The sequence below is a fragment of the Phoxinus phoxinus genome (genome assembly GCF_949152265.1).
Source record: "Phoxinus phoxinus genome assembly, chromosome: 7".
Lineage (NCBI taxonomy): Eukaryota > Metazoa > Chordata > Actinopteri > Cypriniformes > Leuciscidae > Phoxinus > Phoxinus phoxinus.
In genome coordinates this window covers 37,771,543-37,794,589 of record NC_136882.1, presented here as the reverse complement: position 1 = coordinate 37,794,589, position 23,047 = coordinate 37,771,543, and the positions used below count along the sequence as shown (strand labels likewise).

The window sequence follows — 23,047 nt, the reverse complement described above, 5'->3', positions numbered from 1 at the left end:
CCCAGAACATTCACAAGATGAAAATGCTGAAACTGTAAGAAGAGGAGAGACATGCACACAACAGGGTGACTAAAAGTAAATGCATTGTTATGTGGCTCTTAAAAAAAATATTTGGCGCCTGTTTTTTTCCCCTATAGGAGCCAATGGCTCCTTACTTGATTTTTTTGTTTGGAGCCCTGATCTGTCTGATCCTCTTGTTTGTTACTGAATGATGAACTGTAGTTCATGCGAGGTCATGTGTGTTTGATCGTTCACAAACACTCACAGGTTATCTTGACCTGCACTTGCGGTCTCGTCATGGTTTTCCGAAAGAAAGTTTGGGTCGCTTTGATTTCTTCATATCTGTGGGAGAAACTTAATTTCATCTCAGTATTTGTGTCTCTTGTGTGTTTTGCTCTTGCGTCTGAAAAGCTTCTGAGGAGAGAACTCACTTTGAGAGGTACACCACCATCAAGAAAATCCAATGAAGGACATAAATGTTGTTTACACAGTTGTGATGGCCTCTCGAGATCTCCAACTCAAACCTGCGAGGCTTCATGAGATGCTTTCAAACAACGTTTAGCATTGAAACTCCTGTCCCGCAGGTAGACTCTTGAAAAATCTGACACTGGCTCTTAGATGATGCCATATTTAGGTAAGAACTTCAGACGTTAGAACATTAAACATTAGTTATGAATCTCTCAGTGTTTTAAGGCTGTTTGAAAATGGGTTTCTCGCTGAAATGTGAAAACTTCTACTTCTTTAGTTCTCTAGTTCAAATGCTTATTCATGACTCATGACCAATAAATAAGTGGCAGGTCTGTTCTTTGGGTCACTGACAGTAGGGAAAAATAATGCCAAATTATATAATAATTTTTAGTTACTATAGCAATAGAATTAAGACGTTGAAAAGAGAACAGTGCAGTGATTTATCTTCTGCTAAAAGCATGAAATTATTGACATTCAAGGGACTAATAGAAACCAAAATAGTTTTTTTTTCTGTTCAGTTTATGTCATGTTCTTCAATTTGCATGTTGATGGGCCAGTGCAGTTTATTAATGTTTATATTATTTGATTGTATTCTTGTTTAGGACATTTTGTTGACTTTCTCCACTGTTGTCCTAAAGCAAGAGCAGTTGAGGCACACTTCTTGATAGTTTGCTTTTACTCAGACATTGTTTTTACTCTCAGATACTGTATGTAAAATGGCATTGTTCTGAACGTTTCTGCACAAACAGAGCCGTGTTGTTATGAATTAATAGTCATACCTGCCACCCACCACTAACATAACCACCACCTCTCACAGCTCGTTAATTAAGCACAGAATGTTGTTGATTGGACTTGATTGGCTGTCATAGAGATCATGTGGGTGGTTGAGGCTCATAGGGACTAGTGTTGTCAAAAGTACCAACTTTGGTACCAAGTCGGTGCTGAAATTTTAATAAGTTTTGAGTGCTGTTGAGCAGATTCGTTAACACCTGTGATTGGCCATTGTGTTCACGCGCACATATGTCTGTGATTGGCTACAATGATCAGCGTACGGCAGCGTTTGAGAGCAAACGGAAGTGTTTGAAAGTGTTTGAAAGCACAAGCAGCACCGGTCCACTGATAGACGCATGCTTTCAAACGCTCCCGTGTGTATCTGTGTAAGCACTCGCTGAAGAGCGTCATTGATGTATATTTACAACGTTTTTGAAGCACATCATTGTAGCCAATCACAGACATATTTGATGAGCACGTGAGTACAATGGCCAATCAGAGGTTTTTAAGATTACGGTCAAAGCATCACATTTAAAAAAAATTGACACTAATAGGGACTAAAACATGGATGCCGACTTCAGCTGGTCTGGATATGTTAAAGGGATAGTTCACTTTAAAATGAAAATTCTGTCATCATATACTCACCCTCAAGTTGTTTCAAACCTGTATGAATTTCTTTCTTAAGGAAGATATTTTGAAAAATGTCAGTAACAAAACAGTTACCAGGTCCCATTGACTTCCATAGTATTTTTTTTTCCTACTATGGAAGACAATGGGACCTGGTAACTGTTTTGTTACTGACATTTTTCAAAATATCTTCCTTAAGAAAGAAATTCATACAGGTTTGAAACAACTTGAGGGTGAGTATATGATGACAGAATTTTCATTTTAAAGTGAACTATCCCTTTAACAGCGCTACCATCTTAACACAAAGAGACGTGTGTGAAAGTGAGTGGAGTGTTCTGTATGCTGCTTTTGTGTAAAAACACACATAATTTATGATCTGGGTGCACGTTTGTGTGACACATTTGTTTTACAGAACTTTATTTGGAATTTGCATGTAATTTTTTTTTGTTTTATAAAAAAAAGTGCACCAGTTTATTCACTTCATGAATTTACAGGCAGATCTTGAGCTTTCGGACACACAGGCGTGTTGTGGTTATCAGCTAAAGTTGTATTGCATGTATATATATATTTTTTTTTTATATACTCTGTTAAAGTTAACTGTTGATGTTTGAGTTACAAAGAGAGAGGTGTGTGTTAGAGAGTTGCATTTGGTTCTTTATATGTTAACGTGAGCTTTGCTCCTGTATATGAGAGGACACTGGCGATATCCTCCGTTTGTCCTCCCTGTACTACATCTATAAGTCTGATGTGGATAAATTTGGTTCATGTTCGCCTGCGGGCCGGTGGACATGCGTGATGTCATTGCTGTGTCACATTCCCCAAGGCCACGACTGGTACCTGCTCACGCGTACACTTTCTCTGCCACACAATATACTATTTTTAGCCCCGTCCTGAAACGTTCCAGCGGAAGATAAAACATGTTTGGTTTGTTCATGACTCTCATGTGCTCAGTTTTATGAGGTGCTCTGTATTATTAATGTTAAGCAATAGTCCCGTTTTATGAAGGTGTTTGTGTATTAATACGTCTGTCTGATGAAAGCTAGAGTTTTACAGCGGGTTCCCAGAAGCAAACAGAGAGTATTAAAGGAAAAGTTCTCCCAAAAATGAGAGAATGCCATCATTTACTCACCCTAATGTTTTTCCAAAACTGATTTAATTTAATATGATAGTCAAATGGACTACTTTTATGACTTGCTTTGCCATTTTGTCGCTTGACAACATCCCAATTAACTTTTATTTTATGGAAATTCAGATTGGAATGACATGAGGGTGAGTAAATGAAAGGATTTTCATTCATTATATCTCTTGAATATGTTTCTGCTGTACAGTAACGCCCAGGTGTGATCTTAGTACGGCTCTTCAAAGTAAAGATGGCTTATGAGTGTCAGTTGTTTAGAATATGTTTCAGTGTGTAGTCTCAGTCTCAGACGACACGCCTAGACCACCCACAGTCCTACAGACCGTCTGCACACAAAACTAGAAAGCACTTGTGAAAATCGCAAGATCCAGGTAGATGCCGCAATTATTATTTTATTTTAACAAATTGTGTGAGATTCACCCAATATACAGGAGGTATCTTTTTGTATATGACCCTGGACCACAAAACTAGTCACATGGGTCAATTTAAAAAAAAAATTGAGACTTGTACATCACATGAAAGCTGAATAAATAAGCTTTCCATTGATGTGTGGTTTGTTAGGATAGGACAATATTCGGCCGAGATACAACTATTGAAAATCTGGAATCTGAGGGAGCAAAAAAATCGAAACATTGAGAAAATCTCCTTTAAAGTTGTGCATTTATGTTCACGATTGTGCTGCATTCACTCAAAAAAATACATATTTTATATATTTACGGTAGGAAATTTACTAAATATCTTCATGGAACATAATCTTTACTTAATATCCTAATGATTTTTGGCATAAAAGAAAATTTTATAATTTTGACCCATACAATGTATAGTTGGCTATTGCCACAGATATACCCGTGCGGCTCCAGACTGGTTTTGTGATCCAGGGTCACAAATATGTTGTGCATTTATTTTAATAGGTTTTTCCTATTTCACCATTTTATTGTGGCGGTTTTGTCTCTTTCAAATAAACTCAGCACTCAATGGCATAAAAAAACAAAACCGACTGTGATTGGTTGCTTCACTTGTACAGACTGCGATTGCATTGTGAACCAGACTTTGTTGATGGCCTATGTGATGTGTTTAAAGAGTTTTATTGTACCTCCTGCTCACTTAAGAGATGAGTAACAGCTTTGTTGTCTTTTATTCATAAGCGTGTGTTTGATTTAGTTCTGATGGCAGCTCATTTGATATTATGTTTAGTGTTAGTGGTTGAGAGAGTTCCTCTTGTTTCTCTACCACACCCAGCACTGCTCGGCCTGTCTCGCCATCAGCGTGAGGGAATCTGAGAGAGACCGAACGAGTCGTGTCACACGCGTGGAAATTAAACCAAGTCAGCGCTGAAGGCCTAATCAGTTTAGCCACTGTAGAAAGAGAGACAGAAAAGGATTGTCCAGTGATCATGATGTCACGGAGATCCTGGCCACTCCATCATGGCAGAAAATGGCGATTGCTTAAGATGTAAATGTGGCTGCATAAGTGTTTCCTATCCTGCTTCTTCTCCCATGATTAGTAGCGTTTGTTCAGAGGCGTATTCCCTGGAAGGGAGGCAATTCTCTGTAGACCTTCCTTAATCTACATGAACCTCTGTCGCTGCGTCCGAAATCACGTACTGTCTGAGTAGATACTACACTTAAATTTGAACTTACTTCGCGAGTTAAAAAAGTATGTTTTATCTATATAGTATAAATCTAATCCTGAAGTACTACATCCACCATGTTGTCATTATCACGTGACCTACCGGCGTCAATTGACCCTTCGCAGGGAGCTTGATTGACAGGTGATCTGACCAATCATACTTCGCCATCCACCATTTTGTCCGACAAAGCAGCCAGGATCATCTTCTCTAAATATCTGCACTGTCAAATATTCACATTATATATCGTAAATATCATAATTTTTATGTTTTAATGCTTTCTAGTTGACTTTTAAGTTTCCTAAAAATGGTCCGTTCAGTCTGTCCACTTTAATTAATTGATTCAAAACTCTGATTTACTACCGGTAATTCATTTGCATCATCACTGTTTATTTCTGTATAGTTACATTAAAATGGTTTAATATAATTTTTCCTTGTGTTCATTTAGTGAAAAACAACATGGAAAAACATTCCTTTATTATTTTAACTAGATTTTTTCAGTATTTTACATCTTACATTAACTCTTTTGAATCCGCTAAACTGCAATGACTGTTTAAATTGAATAATAAAAGAAAAAAGTTAAAGCACTCTTAAATATATATATCAGTCAAATAGAAATCGGGGTACAGTATGATTTTTATGACAGCATATGACTTTTTTTCCAGCAGAAATCGACTCGGAACCTGGACAACTGAAATAAATGACCGTATAAAGACCTCACGGCTAATTAAAGCATGAATTCAACGTTAATTATTGATTCTGAACATGGCGTGGGTGTGGGCCGCGGGCAGTGTAAAGGGCACCTGTTAACAGCTTGTTGCATTGACTCTGGCATTCGCAGTAACAGATGTTTTGCCTGCACTGAACGAGGAGCATTTGTTTGGCTTTTCTCCGGAAGACGAGAGCTCTTCTGAAATGTCCTCCGGCGCTGAGCTGTGTCGTAGCGGTGGGGTTTTGGGGAGCATGTAAATGTGCCCCTGCTGCGCTCAAGCATGAATGAAAGCAGACGGTGAGAACACATCGAAACACTTTTGAGAGGGTTTTTGGCTGGTGCATTGTTTTCTTTTTTCTAAATGTCAAGAGATGACATCTGTGGAAGTGATAATGCTCTTCAACTAGGGCTGGGTATTGACACATTTCACGATTCGATTCAATTTGGTGTTTAGAGCTGCACGATTAATCATTAAAAATTTACGATCTTGATTCAGACACCCACACAATCTCATTCCTAAAGCACAGCGATTCGGCTAATGTCTATTAAACCTTTGACATCTCTGTTCTGACCCAGAGAGAGTATTTGTCATGTTTAGGTATGAAACCGCTTCACAAAGAGTCTTTTCAAACACACAGTATCATTATTTCTGTTACCATAATTCACATTTATACAGAAGTACTGGGATAAAAGTTTATAGTTCGGGTATAAACACAGATGTCTACGTATGTCTACGATCAAAATACAGTAAATCACCTTTTGAAGGTAACTTCACGCTTCAAATAAAAAACTCTGATTCATCCAGGAATGAAACGATTGGATTCTTTATAAGCGAGTCTTTGAATCATTCATTCAAACATTAAAATTAATAATTTTTATATAAAAAATATAGACTGCAGAAAGTAACATTTTGTCAGAACCTCTATTAAATTACATGTTATTTTGTTTAGCTTTCCTTTCAGAATCGTGATCTCTCTTTTAAACAAAAAATACGAATCTCTATTTATTCAGAAATCGTGCAGTTTTTGAAAATGCGCAATTAAATTTACATCTCCAAAATAAGATTTACAAATGCACACCACAATCCATAAATACACAAGTATGTTTGCACATATGTGCAATGTACATTTGTGAATCTTATTTTGTGAATTTTGATTATGCATATTAAAAAAATCGTATTTTGTGGATATAATTTAGGTAATGGGTTTGTGAATGGCTGTTTGCAAATATATAAACTTCTGTTTGCAAATATAAATCTGCTTATGCATTTGTGAATAATATTTTGAAAAGAAAGACCCCATACTTGTGTGCCGAATGAGAGGTTTGTGGAAACGCACCGAATCTACAGGAATTCTTGTTATTAATATGTGTGGCACTGAGATGAGAGAGATGAAAGGGTAATGAGAAAATAGAGATTAATAACAAACTCCCCTTCATCTGTTCATTCTCATGATAACATATTCATACTTGCCCTCTGCTTTCACTCCATACAGACTGATAACATAGTTTGTCATTATTTACCTACCCTCATGTTGTTTCAAACCTTTATTCTATTATTTTGTATGTATCTTTATGCATCTCTATTGTAAGTCAAATGATAGAGTTATGTGAGGAACAGACTGAAATTTGAGTTATTGCTCATAAACTTTTTTTTAGGCACATTAACACTATGTTTGTGTTTGTTGCAGCTATTTTTATTCATTTGTTTTTTCAATGCTTGTCACTTTTTTTTTTTTATATTCATACTCCATTCTTTAATTCTCTTCTCTTTTATTCAGGCTTGTTCAGTCTTTTAATGGTTAATTTTCTCACACCCATTTTTTGTTGTGTTCTTCCTTTTGTTTTGTCATTCAGTGTTTGTCAGTGTTAAAGATGTGTTCAGCTGCCACATCCTAATGAGAGTGTGTTATTAACATCCAGTAGCAATGTGGACTGTATGAGTTTTCGGAGTAATGTTGTTGGTCTTTCGTATAGGATTGTGAATCAAGATTCGATGCTTCTTATTATTCCGAGCTGGTTTCATATAAAACGAATACAGTTTGGAACGGTGTAAATGTAAACTGAATTGTTGGATTCTCAGCATTCTTCTACTGATGTGAATGGTAACTGTTGAATCAACAGTTAACTTGAAATTTCTTGCATTTTGAAAAAAGTATTTTCAAAGTAAATTTTGTTTGTGGTATGTGTGTATACATATATGAATCTTTGAAGATGTATTGATTTAAGAAAGATCTTCGGGCTTCAGGGGATTTGTAAGTTGGTAATTCATTCTAAATTCTAAAATTGATAATAAAAAAAAAGATAATAATAATTTTAAAACAATAATTATAAGCTAATAATTCTATTTTTTCCTTTAGAAAAATATGCATATTTTACATTGTCAAGTCACCTTTATTTTTAAAGCGCTTTATACAATACAGATTGTTTCAAAGCAACTTCACAGTGATAAAGAGGAAAATAACAGATTAATTGATGCAAACTTCATCAAATGTGAGACAAATTCAAATTCAGCTGTAAAGTAGCTCTAAAAAGACACGTGTCATAATTTAGCTCAATTCAGTTCAGTGTTGATTCAGTTTAGTTCAATAACTGTGTAAAGTTCAAATAACCCTTCGCAGGGAGCTTGATTGACAGGTGATTTGATCAATCAAGTTGATCCGCCATTTTGTCCGACAAAGCAGTCAGGAGAGTTAGTAGATTAAGGGTGTACTCACACTAGCCAGTTTGAACCGTGCCCGAGTGCGTTTGACCACCAAAGCGCGGTTCGTTTGACTAGTGTGAGTGCTCCGAACCATGCCCAGGCGCGGCTCGATTAGCCGGCCCTGGCCTGCTTGGAAGAGGTGGGCCAGAGCACGGTTCAGTTGGACTCGGGCGCGGTTCGCATGCAGTGTGAGCGCTAACCGTGCTGGAGCACGGAACGGGACTTGTGTACGGGAACTGTAGTCCGTAATCAAAGCTGCAAAGTCCTTGCTGCACTTCAGCTGGTACCTTGCAAACCTCCTCATACGAGCAGCACGATTACGTGAAAATTTTCGCGCCACTAAGGCGACACATCTGTTTAACAACAGGCTGTGAGAGGGCTGTAGACCACCGTGGACCAAACGACACAAAATTATCCACAAAGAAAACAGAGCGATGGACTCCATTGTGTTCAGAGAGCGCCGCTCTGTTTATCCCGAAACTGTCTCATTATAATGACGTAAGCGTGCTCCGGCACGAATGCTGAAACCCTATGTGAGTGCAGGCCAGAGGGGGAGTGGGGAGGGGGGACAATCGTACTCGGGCCCGGTTCATGGCAACCGTGCCTAGTGTGAGTACACCCTAACACGGGAGGATTTGAACTTGAGAAGCGGAGTGTACTGACGCCTTTCCGCGGTTAAAACAACATTCCTCCTGATGTTCATTCATGTTTATTTGATGCTATAAATGAACTAGAAGGAAGAGATGATCGGTTCACGAGCAGCTTTAACTGAGGAGACACAGCGATCTGTCACGACACATTAAAGAGCCACAAAACGGTATTTATTGTTTAAATTTCTTTTCAAAAATGACCACATTTGAAAGGTGAGACTTTGTTTAATACGTTTAATATCAAAAGTAACCTGGTCTGTGTCTGTCAGTGTGTTGTCAGTGTCCTTTCTGCTCCACGATGTATTTTTCACGGCGTGAGAACATGGTGTGGCTTGTCGGACATAGCGACAGTAACTAAGGGGGGCGGGTCTTTGCTAACGGTCAATTATGAAACAAACTTAATTAAGCTATAAGCAACTAAGTGTCGATAAGTGTCGTTATTCAATTCAAGTTTTCTTCTCATCTGTCAGTGGTCAAACTGATAATATTACTGAATTATCAAAGAAAATCATGTTTTTAATGTTGTTTAAATGTCTATCTGGTGTTTATAATATGCTTAAAGACAAACCCTGAGCAAATTCATCAGTCAACACCATTGCTGATTTTTTTCTCTTATTGAAATGACAGCTTCAAAAACGCGGTTTAAAACAGACCCCGTTTCCTACAGTCAACTTGCAGAGCGGGGCTTTTCATGTCTGGTCAAAGGTTTCTATTTATTACAACGTATTTTTGCAGCGTTGAGCAATGTAGCCAATCACAGACATATCTGTTGATCTCTTGAACGCAGTGGCCAATCAGAGCCTCTCAAAATGCCAGAGTTTTACACGCTCACGGATCCTCTCATTATAACAAACAAACTGTTGACACGATGTAAATAATAGATTCGTTGTGCAGTCTAGAGCTTTATTGATTATATATTTTTGTAATTTTGTGAGATCGCGATGAACGTCAAGTGACTAACTTGACAAGTGACTAACAAGATGAACAAGTGACTAACGTTTTAGTGATTATAAGTTGACACAAGGATTCATTCTCAAAACTGCAATGAATGGCATAGCGATAACCATTAATACAAGATTGCCACTTGCCATTGTATAGCGTTTACTACTTCAGTTAACTGTGTGAAAGTGGAGCAGGTTCGAGCTGGTGTGAGTGAGTCGAGGCGGGAACTAATAAGCATATTCATGGTTTCACGCATACTCAATGAGGTAAGGGTGTAAAAAAAACATTTTATTTAAAAAAGATGAGTTATTAGGGATACAATTAGTGTCTGCAGGGGGACATTAAGTGACTTTTTAAAAAGTTGTGGAGCAAAATGGATTGTTTTTCCTTCAGAATAAGATGCATAATTTACAATAACACCCCGAACTTGAATTAAAAACCATAAATAAGAGTCAGTTTAGGGTTCACAATGATTTGCATGAGTCTGAATGTTCCAGCAAATGGCTCTGAATGACTGCGATGCAGTCGCTGGTGTGTGTCTGCGCAGATCCGTGAGGTCTGTCTCTCTCTCTCTCTCTCGTTCACCCGTCTCTCTCTCTCTATCTCTCTCTGTGTTTCAGAGCTGGCCGGTCCAGGCCCCTCCCCCGCCACTCAGGAGCTGATGACACGCCTGGGGTTCTTGCTGGGCGAAGGCATCCCGGGCTCCACGCGCATACCTATGGACGACAAGAATGAAAAAAAGGTATTTTTTCCGCAGCTGCTGCCAGAGTGAGAGAGGGAGACAGTGAAAACTGCAAGGATTAAAGCTGCATGTTGCTGTCTGTCAGTGTGAGACAGACACAATGAAGAGCGTTTCAGAGCTGGAGTGTGTCTGTGCACGACCACAGTAAGTCATTCCCGTTTGCTCCGAGCCGCTGCATTGCTGATGAGAAACTTGAGGTCTGGTCCAGAAATAGTTTTGTTCTGTCAGGGTTTCGTTTAGTCTTCAGATGATTAGGCTGAGGCGGTCCGAACGCCCTTGATGTGCGAAAGGCTTTTGTTTAATAAATCATAATCGTTCGTCGCTCTGGGAATCACATGCAGAAGGAAGCAACAATGTGTGTCTTTGAGAGTTGTTAATGATCTGGCTTGCGTTGTGTGTTCTTGGACGATGTTGTCCAGTGGGATTCGGTGAACGTATTTAATCTGTTTCATCAGGCTGCCTTTTGGAAGTTTGTTTTAAAGGAACTTTTATCTGGTTTTGTGACCTTGACTGACTCACAGTGATGAGTCACAGGGGCTGCTGGTGTTTGGTCTGGTTTAGGTTGTTGGTCTGTGAGAGAAGGACTTTATCTGTTTAATCCAGGATGTTTAACAGTCAATGTGACGGTATTTAATTTAATTTTGTGTAGATCTATTATGTTATAAAATAAATAAATAAAAACACTTCCACAATGTTTTCGAAGTCTGAAATTATTTTTGTGGGTCAAGAATGCCAGGTTTGAGGGTAAAAAATTTAAATAAAATAAACATAAATAAATAATAGGGCTGTCAAGTGATTACAATTTTTAATCTAATTTATTACACAATGTGGTGATTAATTAATTGAATTAATCGCAAATTAGTTGCACATCAAATTTGGCTGAGAAATTGCCCCTCAAAAGATAATTTAAAGTCATTATTGTGTTAAATGAGAAAAGCGTCAAATAGACATATAGACAAAAAGTAGCTTTAGAAAGAAATATTATATTTGATTCAAAATAGATTATATTAATACACAAACATTTAGGCTGCAATGGCAATGAGAGTAAGTAAATGATAGAATTTCCATCTTTGGGTGAACTATACCTTTTCATGTTTTTTTTTTTAATGAATATGGAATATTAATTTTTTAATGAAATAATACTCTAAATAAGAAGCTAAAACTGCCAGTAGGTGGCGGTAAATATCATTCATTCATTCATTCATTCAATTTGTTCAAACTGCTGATTCATTCAGGAATTGCATTCTAGTCTTCACGCAGTGAGTTGTTGCTCTGCTTCATGTTCGTCACCAATCAACTGTATGAAATGTAAGATGACCCATGTAGGTCTGGGGTGGGGCGTTAAATGCATTCATAATTTGAATGCATAATTTTTTACCCATAACTAATTAATTAAATCAAATCAACAGCCCTAATAAATAAATAAAAGCCAAAAACCTTAAAGTGTTTTGGTGATATTAATAAGCAATAAGTAGATTTATATTTAAATATTAATATGCCTATTTATATATCAGTGTGGCGTAATCAACATGCAGGAGCCATTTTGTTGTCAGCTGACAAGAAACTTTTAAAACAGGAAATGACACAGAGAACCACTGTAAACCCTCATGTTTGAATGTTGTGTCAGTAAGTTTCTTGAAATTGTGAATGTGGATGTAATAGGTCAGGTGACAAGGCCTTTGGATGAGGTTCTGATGGCATCTCAAGGTTTTTGCCTTATTAGCTGTTTATTTCTTCTGGTGGGTTTTATTTGGATGAAGATAAACATTGATTTAGATGTGTGCTGTTGTACATTAAAATTTACATTCACTGTTGGCATTTTAATCTGTTATCTCTCTCTCTCTCTCTCTCTCTCTCTCTCTCTCTCTCTCTCTCTCTCTCTCTCTCTCTCTCTCTCTCTCTCTCACTCTCTCACTCTCTCACTCTCTTCTACCCTTCCATATACCAGAAGATAAAGCTAGCAGTGTTTGCATCATTGAACTGCATTAACATCAGCATATCTGTGTTCTCTCTGCAGTGTCCAGTAAATCAGGGAATCAGTCCATGCTCGACTCTAACCAGCAGCACGGCGTCTCCATGCACAGAAAGCCCCTGCTCCACTTTAAACAGTAACAGCAGCCGGCCGTGTGGAACCATCAGCATCACCAGCCCCAGCTCCACCCTCGAGAGCAAAGACAGCGGCATCATTGGTGAGAGACCAACACACGTCCCAGCTTAAAATCAAGACAAGTTTTACCCACAAGTTCTCATTACTATAATGTGAAAGAATCTATCTGTCTGTCTGTCTATCTATCTGTTTATTTTCTGCCCATCTGTCCATCTGTCCGTCTGTCTGTCTGTCTGTCTGTCTGTCTGTCTGTCTGTCTGTCTGTCTGTCTGTCTGTCTGTCTGTCTATCTATCTATCTATCTATCTATCTATCTATCTATCTATCTATCTATCTATCTGTCTATCTATCTATCTATCTATCTATCTATCTATCTATCTATCTATCTATCTATCTATCTATCTATCTATCTATCTATCTATCTATCTATCTATCCATCTATCTATCTCCTGTCCATCTATCTATCTATCTATCTATCTATCTATCTATCTATCTATCTATCTATCTATCTATCTATCTATCTATCTATCTATCTATCTATCTATCTATCTATCTATCTATCTATCTATCTCCTATCTATCTATCTATCTATCTATCTATCTATCTATCTATCTATCTATCTATCTATCTATCTATCTATCTATCTATCTATCTCCTGTCCGTCTATCTATCTATCTATCTATCTATCTATCTATCTATCTATCTATCTATCTATCTATCTATCTATCTATCTATCTATCTATCTATCTATCTATCTATCTATCTATCTATCTATCTATCTATCTATCTCCTGTCCGTCTATCTATCTATCTATCTATCTATCTATCTATCTATCTATCTATCTATCTATCTATCTATCTATCTATCTATCTATCTATCTATCTATCTATCTATCTATCTATCTATCTATCTATCTATCTATCTCCTGTCCGTCTATCTATCTATCTATCTATCTATCTATCTATCTATCTATCTATCTTTAAATTGTGAAATAAAATGTACCAAATTAAATGATTGATATAAATATTTTTTTTTACATTAAAACATTATGTTTTTCCACATTATGGCAATGGTAAAATGCTGGGAAAATGTGCTTATTTAAAAAAAAAACTTTAGGGTAAAATATGACCTGAGCATTTCTGTGTCACTCAATAACTGAAAATCTGCCACACCATCACCAGTTTTGCATCTTCCTCACCCCATTAAAACACCCCCATCCCATCATCCTCTGCTGCACAGGCTGTGGCATCTCTGTGGAGATTCAGAGCGAGCTGAAATCACAGCCATGTTGGCCTGTAGATCTGAACGCGGGTGTTCGCAAGATGAGGTGTTGATGCAGCTTGGCCGCTTCAGAAAGTCGATTTTGAGCTCCGCTCTACATTTTTTTAGGTTGCCGATAGAAAGATTAAACATTTCTCTATGAATTATGCAGCATTACAGGCTGGCAGTCCAAGTTTGTGAGAAAATATTGGAGACAATGTATTAATACCACAAAGTTGTAGTTCGAAATCAGGTCTGACCCTGAATTATAGTCAGTTTTAATTCGCTTTCAGTGCTTGCAAGATGTTTATTTTGGCTTCTTGACGTAGCTACACATAAGAAGCAGAACACATCTCCAAAATCCATTCTTGCATGAATTTTGAAGAATTGTTTTGGGAATGTTTCCAGAAATCTGTTTTGCTGGTGTTTGGTGCATCAGGCCCGTTGCCAGTGTCATTCGCTCTTTACACAGAGTTTTAGGACGAGCGAAGGAGGTCTGGAACATGTTGCCAGCGGGTGCTGTTGGTTTGTTGATGTAGAGGAGTGTGTTTGGCCTGTGTGACCCGCTCAGGATGTGATTAATGCTCTCCTGACTTTGAAGTTTGTGAAGTCTTTTGTCAGATAGAAATAGTTCAGAAACAGTGTAATGATGCGGCGAACAGCTGTTTAGAGACGTGTGCAGTGCACATATATAGTGAGCTCTACACGTTTGAAACCATTTTGAACATCTGGCTGCTTTTCTTTCATTTAAACTTGGAAATAACTGAATCTGAGATTTGTGATGTTATGCTGACAATGAAAAAGATGCATCTAAATGGTTATGACTATGAGAAATTAAAAAAAATCCTGGAATTTTAAAAATCTATCCATCCATTCTAGGGCTGTAATCTCCCAGTCGATTGTTGGTCGATACGCTCTGGCTCGACCAAAATTCTGATTGGTGGATTTTTTGCCGTGTTCATTTCATCAGGTGGAAAGCACTAATTGCTAATGGGGGTGTTTTTAGAGCACCCCTGTTTCACAGGTAACAGTCTGTCTTCTGAACACCCCCCTTGTTTTCACTTCTTTTGGATTAGCCCAACCCACCGGAGAAGAGAGACAGATTGAGGAAAGTAGCCTACTAGAAGGTTTGCCCTATGCTTTATTTTTTTGTTTAATAAATATTCTTATTAAAGTTGATGTGCCTTTTGTGTTTAAGAGTAAAAGCTTTAAGTTAATAGTCTATTCGTGTCTCAGCCGTGAAGCTGACCTCCTGTGTTCAGCCTCGCTCTGTGCGAGCTGCACGCGGCTGAAATGATAGTGTCTGTCAGTTATTATAATACATATGACAAAAACAATTGTCTAAATTATGTTGCATATTCCTCAAAAGTTCTTGTGATGATATCACTAGTTGACAACATAGTACTATTTTCGGAAATCATAGGCTATGATATTGGGCGGGTGCACGTGATGCAACGACTCGTGTGTCAGACTCCTTTCATTGCAAAATAATTAGGTAAAAAACGATTTAATATACTGCAAATAGCCTACAATTTTTGTATGTTTATTTATAATTCATTTAGGCGGACAACAAGGCTACCAAATACTGCGCACAGTGCACAGCTTATTCATTTCAAGTTTTTTTAGTCGCTTTTTAGTCGAAAATTTCACGACTTCAGTCGAGCAAGATTTTCTTTGGTTGATTACAGCCCTAATCCAATTCATCCTAATTCATCCATCATCATTAATTTGTCTGTCTGTCTGTCTGTCTGTCTGTCTGTCTGTCTGTCTGTCTGTCTGTCTGTCTGTCCGTCCATCCTCTGTTCGAAAAGTTTGATAATGAAAACTGTGCTTTGTGGCTAATCAAATGTAAATAACTTAGTGTCATTGTTCATGTTGCTTTGTACAGGGTCAGATGTTCTTCTTCAGTTGAAGGATGTTCTTTGGCTCATATCAAATCATGCTGGAGAACATTATCATCAGGATCATGTAGTTCCAGTGCCACTTCATTAAAGCAAAAGAGACGCATGGCAAAAAAATTAAAATACAAAAAGCATTTTGTATTAAAATAGGGATTAATGCAAAATAGCTAGGCTAGCGCTTTCAGATGTCTAGACCCCATTGTATAAGCTTGTGTGTGTGTGTGTGTGTGTGACCGACACATGGCACATGCAGCTGTTGTCACGCGTGTTATTTTGTAATAACCTCTGTAGCTGAAATTAAACCCACAGATTCATCCGTCCCCCTCAAATCACTGAACAAACACGTGCATGACTTCAGACACTCATTTATCTCTATTGATTCAGTGCTTCAGTTTTGTACATTGTTTTGGTGTGTTTTGTCTATTCATTGTTTATTTCTTTATTTTTAATTTGAATAAAAAAGGCAGAGAGTTATTAGCCTGTACAGTAGACACTGATCCACACAAACATCCTTCCCGATGCTGTGTGTTGGTACTGGTCAGTTTTTAATGAGGTAGTGAGGGAGATGAAACTAGGCTAATGCTCATTAGCAGCATACTAAATGTGGCGTGAAACGACGATCTGGTGAATGTGTTGATAAGGTCAGTGATGACTCATGAGTGTTTATCAGCAGTAATATCACGGCACAGACGCAAGTTATGATGGTCATCTGAGATTGACTTTCATCGTCTATCCCACATCTTTTTTTGTTCATGACCTTTTTTTCATTTACATGCTCTCCTGTTCGCCACTCTTCAATCTGCCTTTTTTAGGGGACATTTTTTACTTTATATTATTTACATGCTGCAGATTTGCACTGACCACATTGATAAAAAAGTATTGATTGATTGATTGATTGATTGATTTTGTTTGTCTGCTTTCTTGTTTGTTTTTTGTTAGTTTGTTAGGACTGGTCACTTTGACAATACAGTATACATATGTCCTGCTCACTAATAGCTGCATCAAAATATACTCGCACATTAGTTTTTATTAATATTTTTAATTAGTTTTTATTTATATTCTCCATTTTTATATTTATTTTTTATGTCTATGTATGTAGTTTTCATAAATTTGAGTTGTATTACAAGTTAAACTAAAATAAAATGAGAAATGCTACCATGGCAATTTAAAATAAGCTGAAATAAAATAAGTATTATATATATTTTTAAGTTATATTAATAAATATATATTATATATGAATATATATATAAATAATATATGTTTATATTATTTTAATTGACAACATTTTATTTATTTATTTGTTGACATTTTGATTAGGGCTGTGCGATATGGACAATTTTTTTAAATTTTACTCAACATTGCAATATTAATCACTGCTTACACACATACTTGTCTTATTGACGATATTTGTGGGCACCATATCTTTGCATAAATTACACATGTCGACGTTGTTTATTTCTTTATGCCTTTTTGAACTCTTTTCAAATGTTGTGCTGTTTGCAAATGCCTGTATTATAATTTTTGGTTGACCTGTGCCATTGTTTTTCTATGTAAACGCGGTAGACGGACGTCTTTAACCGTTGCACTCGTGTCTTTTGCAGCATCTCGAGCATGACAGCGTTTCTATGCAGCGCTCAAGGTAAAAAAAAAAAAGTTAAACTTTTCAAAAACGCGTTTCTAGACCCCCGTCTTGCGATTTTATTACGACTTTGATTAATCGCACAGCCCTAATTTGAATGACCTCATTTATAGTGTGGTATATATATTTAAGCAGCTATCTGGATTACTTAATGTGATTTACATGTTATTAATAATTTCAAAATAAAGTGTGTCGTGTCCCAAACAATTCAAGATGGTGAACAACTTGAGGGTTGTTTGTCAGAAATGTTCTCTGTGCTTTTGATTTGAATCCGAATCAATTTCAACGAATGAATCAGAATGAAGTGTGATTCTTGTCTCTGTTTCTCTTGTCCAGCCACCATCACCAGCTCCTCAGAGAATGACGACCGCAGCGGCTCCAGTCTGGAGTGGGGTAAAGAGGGCAGTATAAGGATCAGTGCTCAGCATGTGCTGGCACAGACGGCCACACGGGCAGACACGTGCTCTCCGGTGGCCGAGGAAGAAGCGTCAACGTCCGGGACCGTCTCCGTGGCTAAGAAGACTTCTGAGGGACCCGTCCACTATCCCACGCAGAACTCGTCCAGTCTGATGATGCCTCGGCCCAACTCAGTCGCAGGTAAGAGAGATCCAAACAACAGCTGATTGTATTTACCATCAGGGTCGTCCTGTGATTCCTGAGGTGATGACTGACGCGTGACTGCTGGAATGAAGGGAAGCAGAGACTCATGGGAAGACACTGCCACCACTTTAGGAGATTGTGAGAGAGCACATTATCAGGACATACATTCTTTCTCCTGTTGCTCCTTGAGGAAGTAGATACGTCGGGCAGCTGTTGTGTGTGTGTGTGTGTGTGTGTGTGTGTCTGTCTGTCTGTCTGTCTGTCTGCGTATGTGTGTCTGTCTTTCTGTGCGTGTGTGTGTGTCTGTCTGTCTGTCTGTCTCTCTCTGTCTGTGTGTGTGTGTGTGTGTGTGTGTGTGTGTGAGAACACCCTGCACGCACGTGTGTGTCTTGGTTGTTGGCTGGCTTCTTTAGCATCAGATCCACATTCCTCAGGCTGGTCCGACTGATCATGTGATCTTTCCCACTTCTCTGTCAGTTGGGTGAATCTCGCGAAAACATGTTGCATTTCACACCAAAATCAAGAGAAAGAAATAAGACATTTTTGAACATTAAATATTGCATTGGGACATTATTTTCATGACAATAAAGCACGTTTCTCACAAAAATTCTGTAATGCAAGCAAAGCATTTTCATTGGTGTAATTTGATAAAAATATATTGTTGAAATTGGAAAGTCTTTATACATCATATTTGTTGTACTGCATTTAAATTAAACATGATACACCATTTTTAATAGGAGAATATTTTAATAAAATATATTTTTTCTTTGGAATAATGTGCACTAATGATTCGTGCACAATAAAACCTGGAACATTTGAGATTTGTCTTGGATGATCATGAGGCTTGTAGTTCTCTCAGAAGCCAATGCTGGCGATGAACGCTGATGTTTTGATGTCTGCAGAAGCAGGTGTTGGTGAGAGAGATGAATGTGTGTGTTTGGTTTTGGTATATTTTGATGTGTGTGTATGTTGTGCGAGATAAGGTGCAGAAACGCTTCTCATAAAAAGCCGCCAGTCATTAAACTGAGCGAGTCGACATGAAACAATAAAAAAACGGTTGGCATCATAAAGCATGTGCAGTTGTCAAGGTTAGTGTATGTTTTCTTTAGGCAGTTTAAGTGTGTGTGTGTGTGTGTGCGTGCGTGTGTCTGTGTGTGTGTTTGTGTGTGTGTGTGTGTGTGTTCAAATCTTCATCTTGTACACCTGCTTGCTTTTACTCATTTCACACCCTGTTTGGCCTCAGCGAATAAAGCATTAATCTTTACTGAGCGTTTGATAGATCTGTAACCTCACTACTTTCACAGCTGCCGATGTGTTGTTACCACACACACACACACACACACACACACACACACACACACACACACACACACACACACACACACACACACACACACACACACACACACACACACACACACACCATCGGATGGTAGCCAAATAATTTTATGATTCAGGTTCCAATTTACATTCTGCTTAATGATTCTAATACTTGAATGACTCGATTAACAATTATTTTATTCAAAACAAATAACAAATCATTTTAAATGCTTTGGTAGCAGAGTTTTATTTATTTATTACCATCAATTCTGCTCTCTGAATATGTATCTTTAACTACATGTTGTCATATTGATTTAAGCCTCAAGTACAACATAACATTTTGAGCGAGTCAAGAACCACTCGGAATGATTCAGCCAGTGAATAAATCATTAGATCATTTCCAATGGTCCTAAGCATTGATGCCGAGTAGATTCAGCGCTGCAGTAAACATTGACAGAGTATTTTTATGTTCTATTGGCAGAAGAATGCAGACATTCAAAAACCATCTTTCAGTATTTTTTTTCTAAATGTGTGTGTGTGTGTGTTTGCTTTTGTGTAGAGAAACAAATGCTCACAAACCATGTTAATATCTGATTTGTTCTTTTAAATTGATTCTTTTCAAATGGTTGATCCAGTTAACAAATAATCTATAATCAAATAATCGAGAAGCGCAGCTTCACGTCTTTTAAAATTCGAACACATTATTATTTCTGGGTGTACACACACTGCCCAGCAACGGCTCAGGACCCTGTTCAAAATCCTGCCGCACCATTTACATAGCTTTATATTAAATGTACATTATATTTGTCTCCATATTGTCGTTAGTATACTAACTTCACCCTCTGCTGCAAGATACATTTAGTTTTACATTAATTTACAGAAATCAGCTGCATGAATAAAAATTGCTGATGTTATCGTTTTTTTCAGGTGAGATTCTCAATTAATTCAGTTAACGTACGCCCTGAGGTAAAGTGTTCAGACTGCAGACTAAGCAACGATTGTATTTATTGTACAGGACAATCATAATGTAGTATACAGACATTATCTTAATTTCATAATGTCCTTAAACATAACAATATTGCTGGCCATAAACTGAGCGATAAACTGAATCTATGAACAACTGTTCTTTTGAGTTGTTGTTGTTGTTTTTTCAGTTGATTGAACCAGTTCACAAATCAGTAGAAGTGATTCATTAATGGATTTGTCGAAATCGAAATTGAAAAGTCTGTACCCAGTAATCACAAATGTCTTGAAAGTTCATGGATGTTTATTTGTCAAAAGAGAGAGAGAAAAAAAAGATTAAACGTCTACAAAAGTTCTCAGATTGACATTAATAGAATTTCTGTCAGGACCACTATCGTCAAATACGATTGACAATTAGCATACAGTTTGGATTGGCGGTATGGTTCTGTTCTGGGCGAGAACTCCCTGTGCATCCATGCAGCCTAGCATGTATAAGAGCAGCAATAACCCCCCTTAGGGTAGACCGAACAGAACCAACATGAATGCATGCAAATATAATTAATTCAAGATTTTAAAGTACAACATAATTCAATAACTTATTTTGATTCAAGGGGAATCAGAATGCCAAATCCTGACTGACGAGAGGTGGAGCTGGGGAGGGAGGAGGGTAATGAGCTCCTGAGAAACGCGATAGCTACTGGTAATACTGAAGCAGCTTATATATGAATACGGTGATAGGCGTCGTATTCCTATAGGTAGATGTGGATCAGCTGACAGTCAGCTTATGCGAACTTGACTAACGTGACCTGCCAGAACTGACGCTACGCTTGATATTCGCCATTCAAATCCAAGCCGTCAGTGAAGACGTCATAATGGACTGTGGTACTAGAGCTAAGCTTTTAGTGGCGGTTCGTTCACACAGGAAGTGCATTCCATTCGCACTATATTTTAATTATTGGTCTAGTCCTTTATGGATCTTCACAGCATAAAGTTTGGAATGGCATTATGGTGAATAAATGATGACAGAATAGTTTTTTTGTTGTTGTTGTTGTTGTGATCTGTCCATTTAAGTGTTCTGGAGTAAATGGTGCTGTCAGTGGAGATGCTGCTTTAGTCATATCTGTCTGGGATTCTCAACCTCAGTGAATAATCATTCCGTTTAATTTCTGAGACCGAACTTCATTTGTGTCCAGGCAACCGATCCATTTACTGGACAGCTCATTAAGACTACACTGAACTCTCTCTCTCTCTCTCTCTCTCTCTCTCTCTCTCTCTCTCTCTCTCTCTCTCTCTCTCTCTCTCTCTCTCTCTCTCTCTCTCTCTCTCTCTCTCTCTCTCTCTCTCTCTCTCTCTCTCTCTCTCTCTCTCTCTCTCTCTCTCTCTCCCTCTCTCTCTATTGCTCTCGCAGAAAACAAAGACCCCATTATAACCACTCGCATATTAGAATGAGTCACAAATCTCGCTCATGTCAATCCACGACGGCTCTTATGCATCGCAGAAATCTCAAATATGTGGCACGACGTGCAGTATGTTTTTTTTTTTCACATATGAATTTTCATCTTACAAGCGAGATTGTAAGAGCCACACAACAAAGAACTTGATTTTTGAGTGTGTGCAAAACTCTCTGTAATGTAGAGTTGTGCGATGTATTGATATTCCCAATATATTTGTAATGTGTAATGGCTATTAGCTTCGTAAAAACAGTGTAATTACAGTAGATCAGTTTCACAATTTATTCCTTGTCACATGACTCACAAGTGTGACAGCGCATGGTTAACGCAACACTTGATTTCTTGCATTCAAAACAATAATGCATCAAGTATTATAAGAGTTGCATTCTCAGCATTGCCACAAGGGAAAGTGTAGTGGACATTAGTGTTAATTTGGCTTCTGCTGTCATTTCCAAGTTAATTAAGCTGTCAACATTTATTACCTGTCAATACTAACAGTTTATAGCTAGTTGCTTTAATAATAGCACATCTGGTTTGCATCTCCCCCTTGAGTACCACTACAGTAATGCAATAATGCATGTTAAATATGTTCAGCAGCTTTGTGCACTTGCAGTGTATTGACTAAACATTTCCATCTGCCTTTGTGTGGACTTTCTTTATGGCTTAAGAATGAGTTTTAGTGTCTGCAATTTAAACTTCAATAGAAGAAACAATATTAGAGTTGGATTCAATTCTGAGATTCATTTCAAAACTGTCCATTGGAATGAATGAATGATTAATTGAAGATCTGTTGTATGTTTGCTATGGTGTTGTCTCTGAGCATATACATCAATTCAGGTCAAAAGTTGTCATAAAGCTGAAAAATGTCAGGATATACAGTTTGGGGTCAGTAAGATTTTTTAAAAAGTCTTTCTTGCTCACCAAGCCTGTATTTATATGATCAAAAATACAATAAAAACATTGTGAATATTATTATAATCTAAAATAACCGTTTTCTATGTGAATTTGTAAAATTGTAATTTATTCCTGTGATGCAAAGCTGAATTTTCAGCATCATTACTCCAGTCTTCAGTGTCACATGATCCTTCAGAAATCATTCTAATATGATGATTTGCTGCGCAACAAACATCAATGTTGAAACAGTTATGCTGCTTTATATTTTTGTGGGAACCATGATACATTTTTTCAGGATTTTTGTATCAATAGAAGGTGCATAAGAACAGAATTCCCCAATCTTTTGTATGGTAGTGTATTTTATGGTTGTTTGTTTAATATCTAACATCAGGTGTTTAAAAAAAATAGTAATATTGATTCTGATTCTTGTCTTTGTCTTAACAAGCTTAAACAGTGAATACACACACCAACTGTCGGCACTACATGAGTTTAATTAGAATCAAGAAAGCAAAGAGCTCAAGCTAATTAAGCTGAT

The 23,047-nt window shown here is 37.5% G+C and overlaps 1 protein-coding gene across 2 annotated transcripts in view; it reads left to right on the top strand.

Moving 5' to 3' along the window:
* Positions 1-23,047, top strand: part of tanc1b (tetratricopeptide repeat, ankyrin repeat and coiled-coil containing 1b) — a 188,569-nt gene that overhangs the window by 77,619 nt on the left and 87,903 nt on the right. For both annotated transcript variants that reach the window (XM_079618344.1, XM_079618343.1), the window contains exons 5-7: positions 10,257-10,378; positions 12,396-12,567; positions 17,621-17,881. In XM_079618344.1, coding sequence (XP_079474470.1) covers positions 10,257-10,378; positions 12,396-12,567; positions 17,621-17,881 — 555 coding nt within the window. The remainder of the gene's footprint in view (positions 1-10,256; positions 10,379-12,395; positions 12,568-17,620; positions 17,882-23,047) is intronic.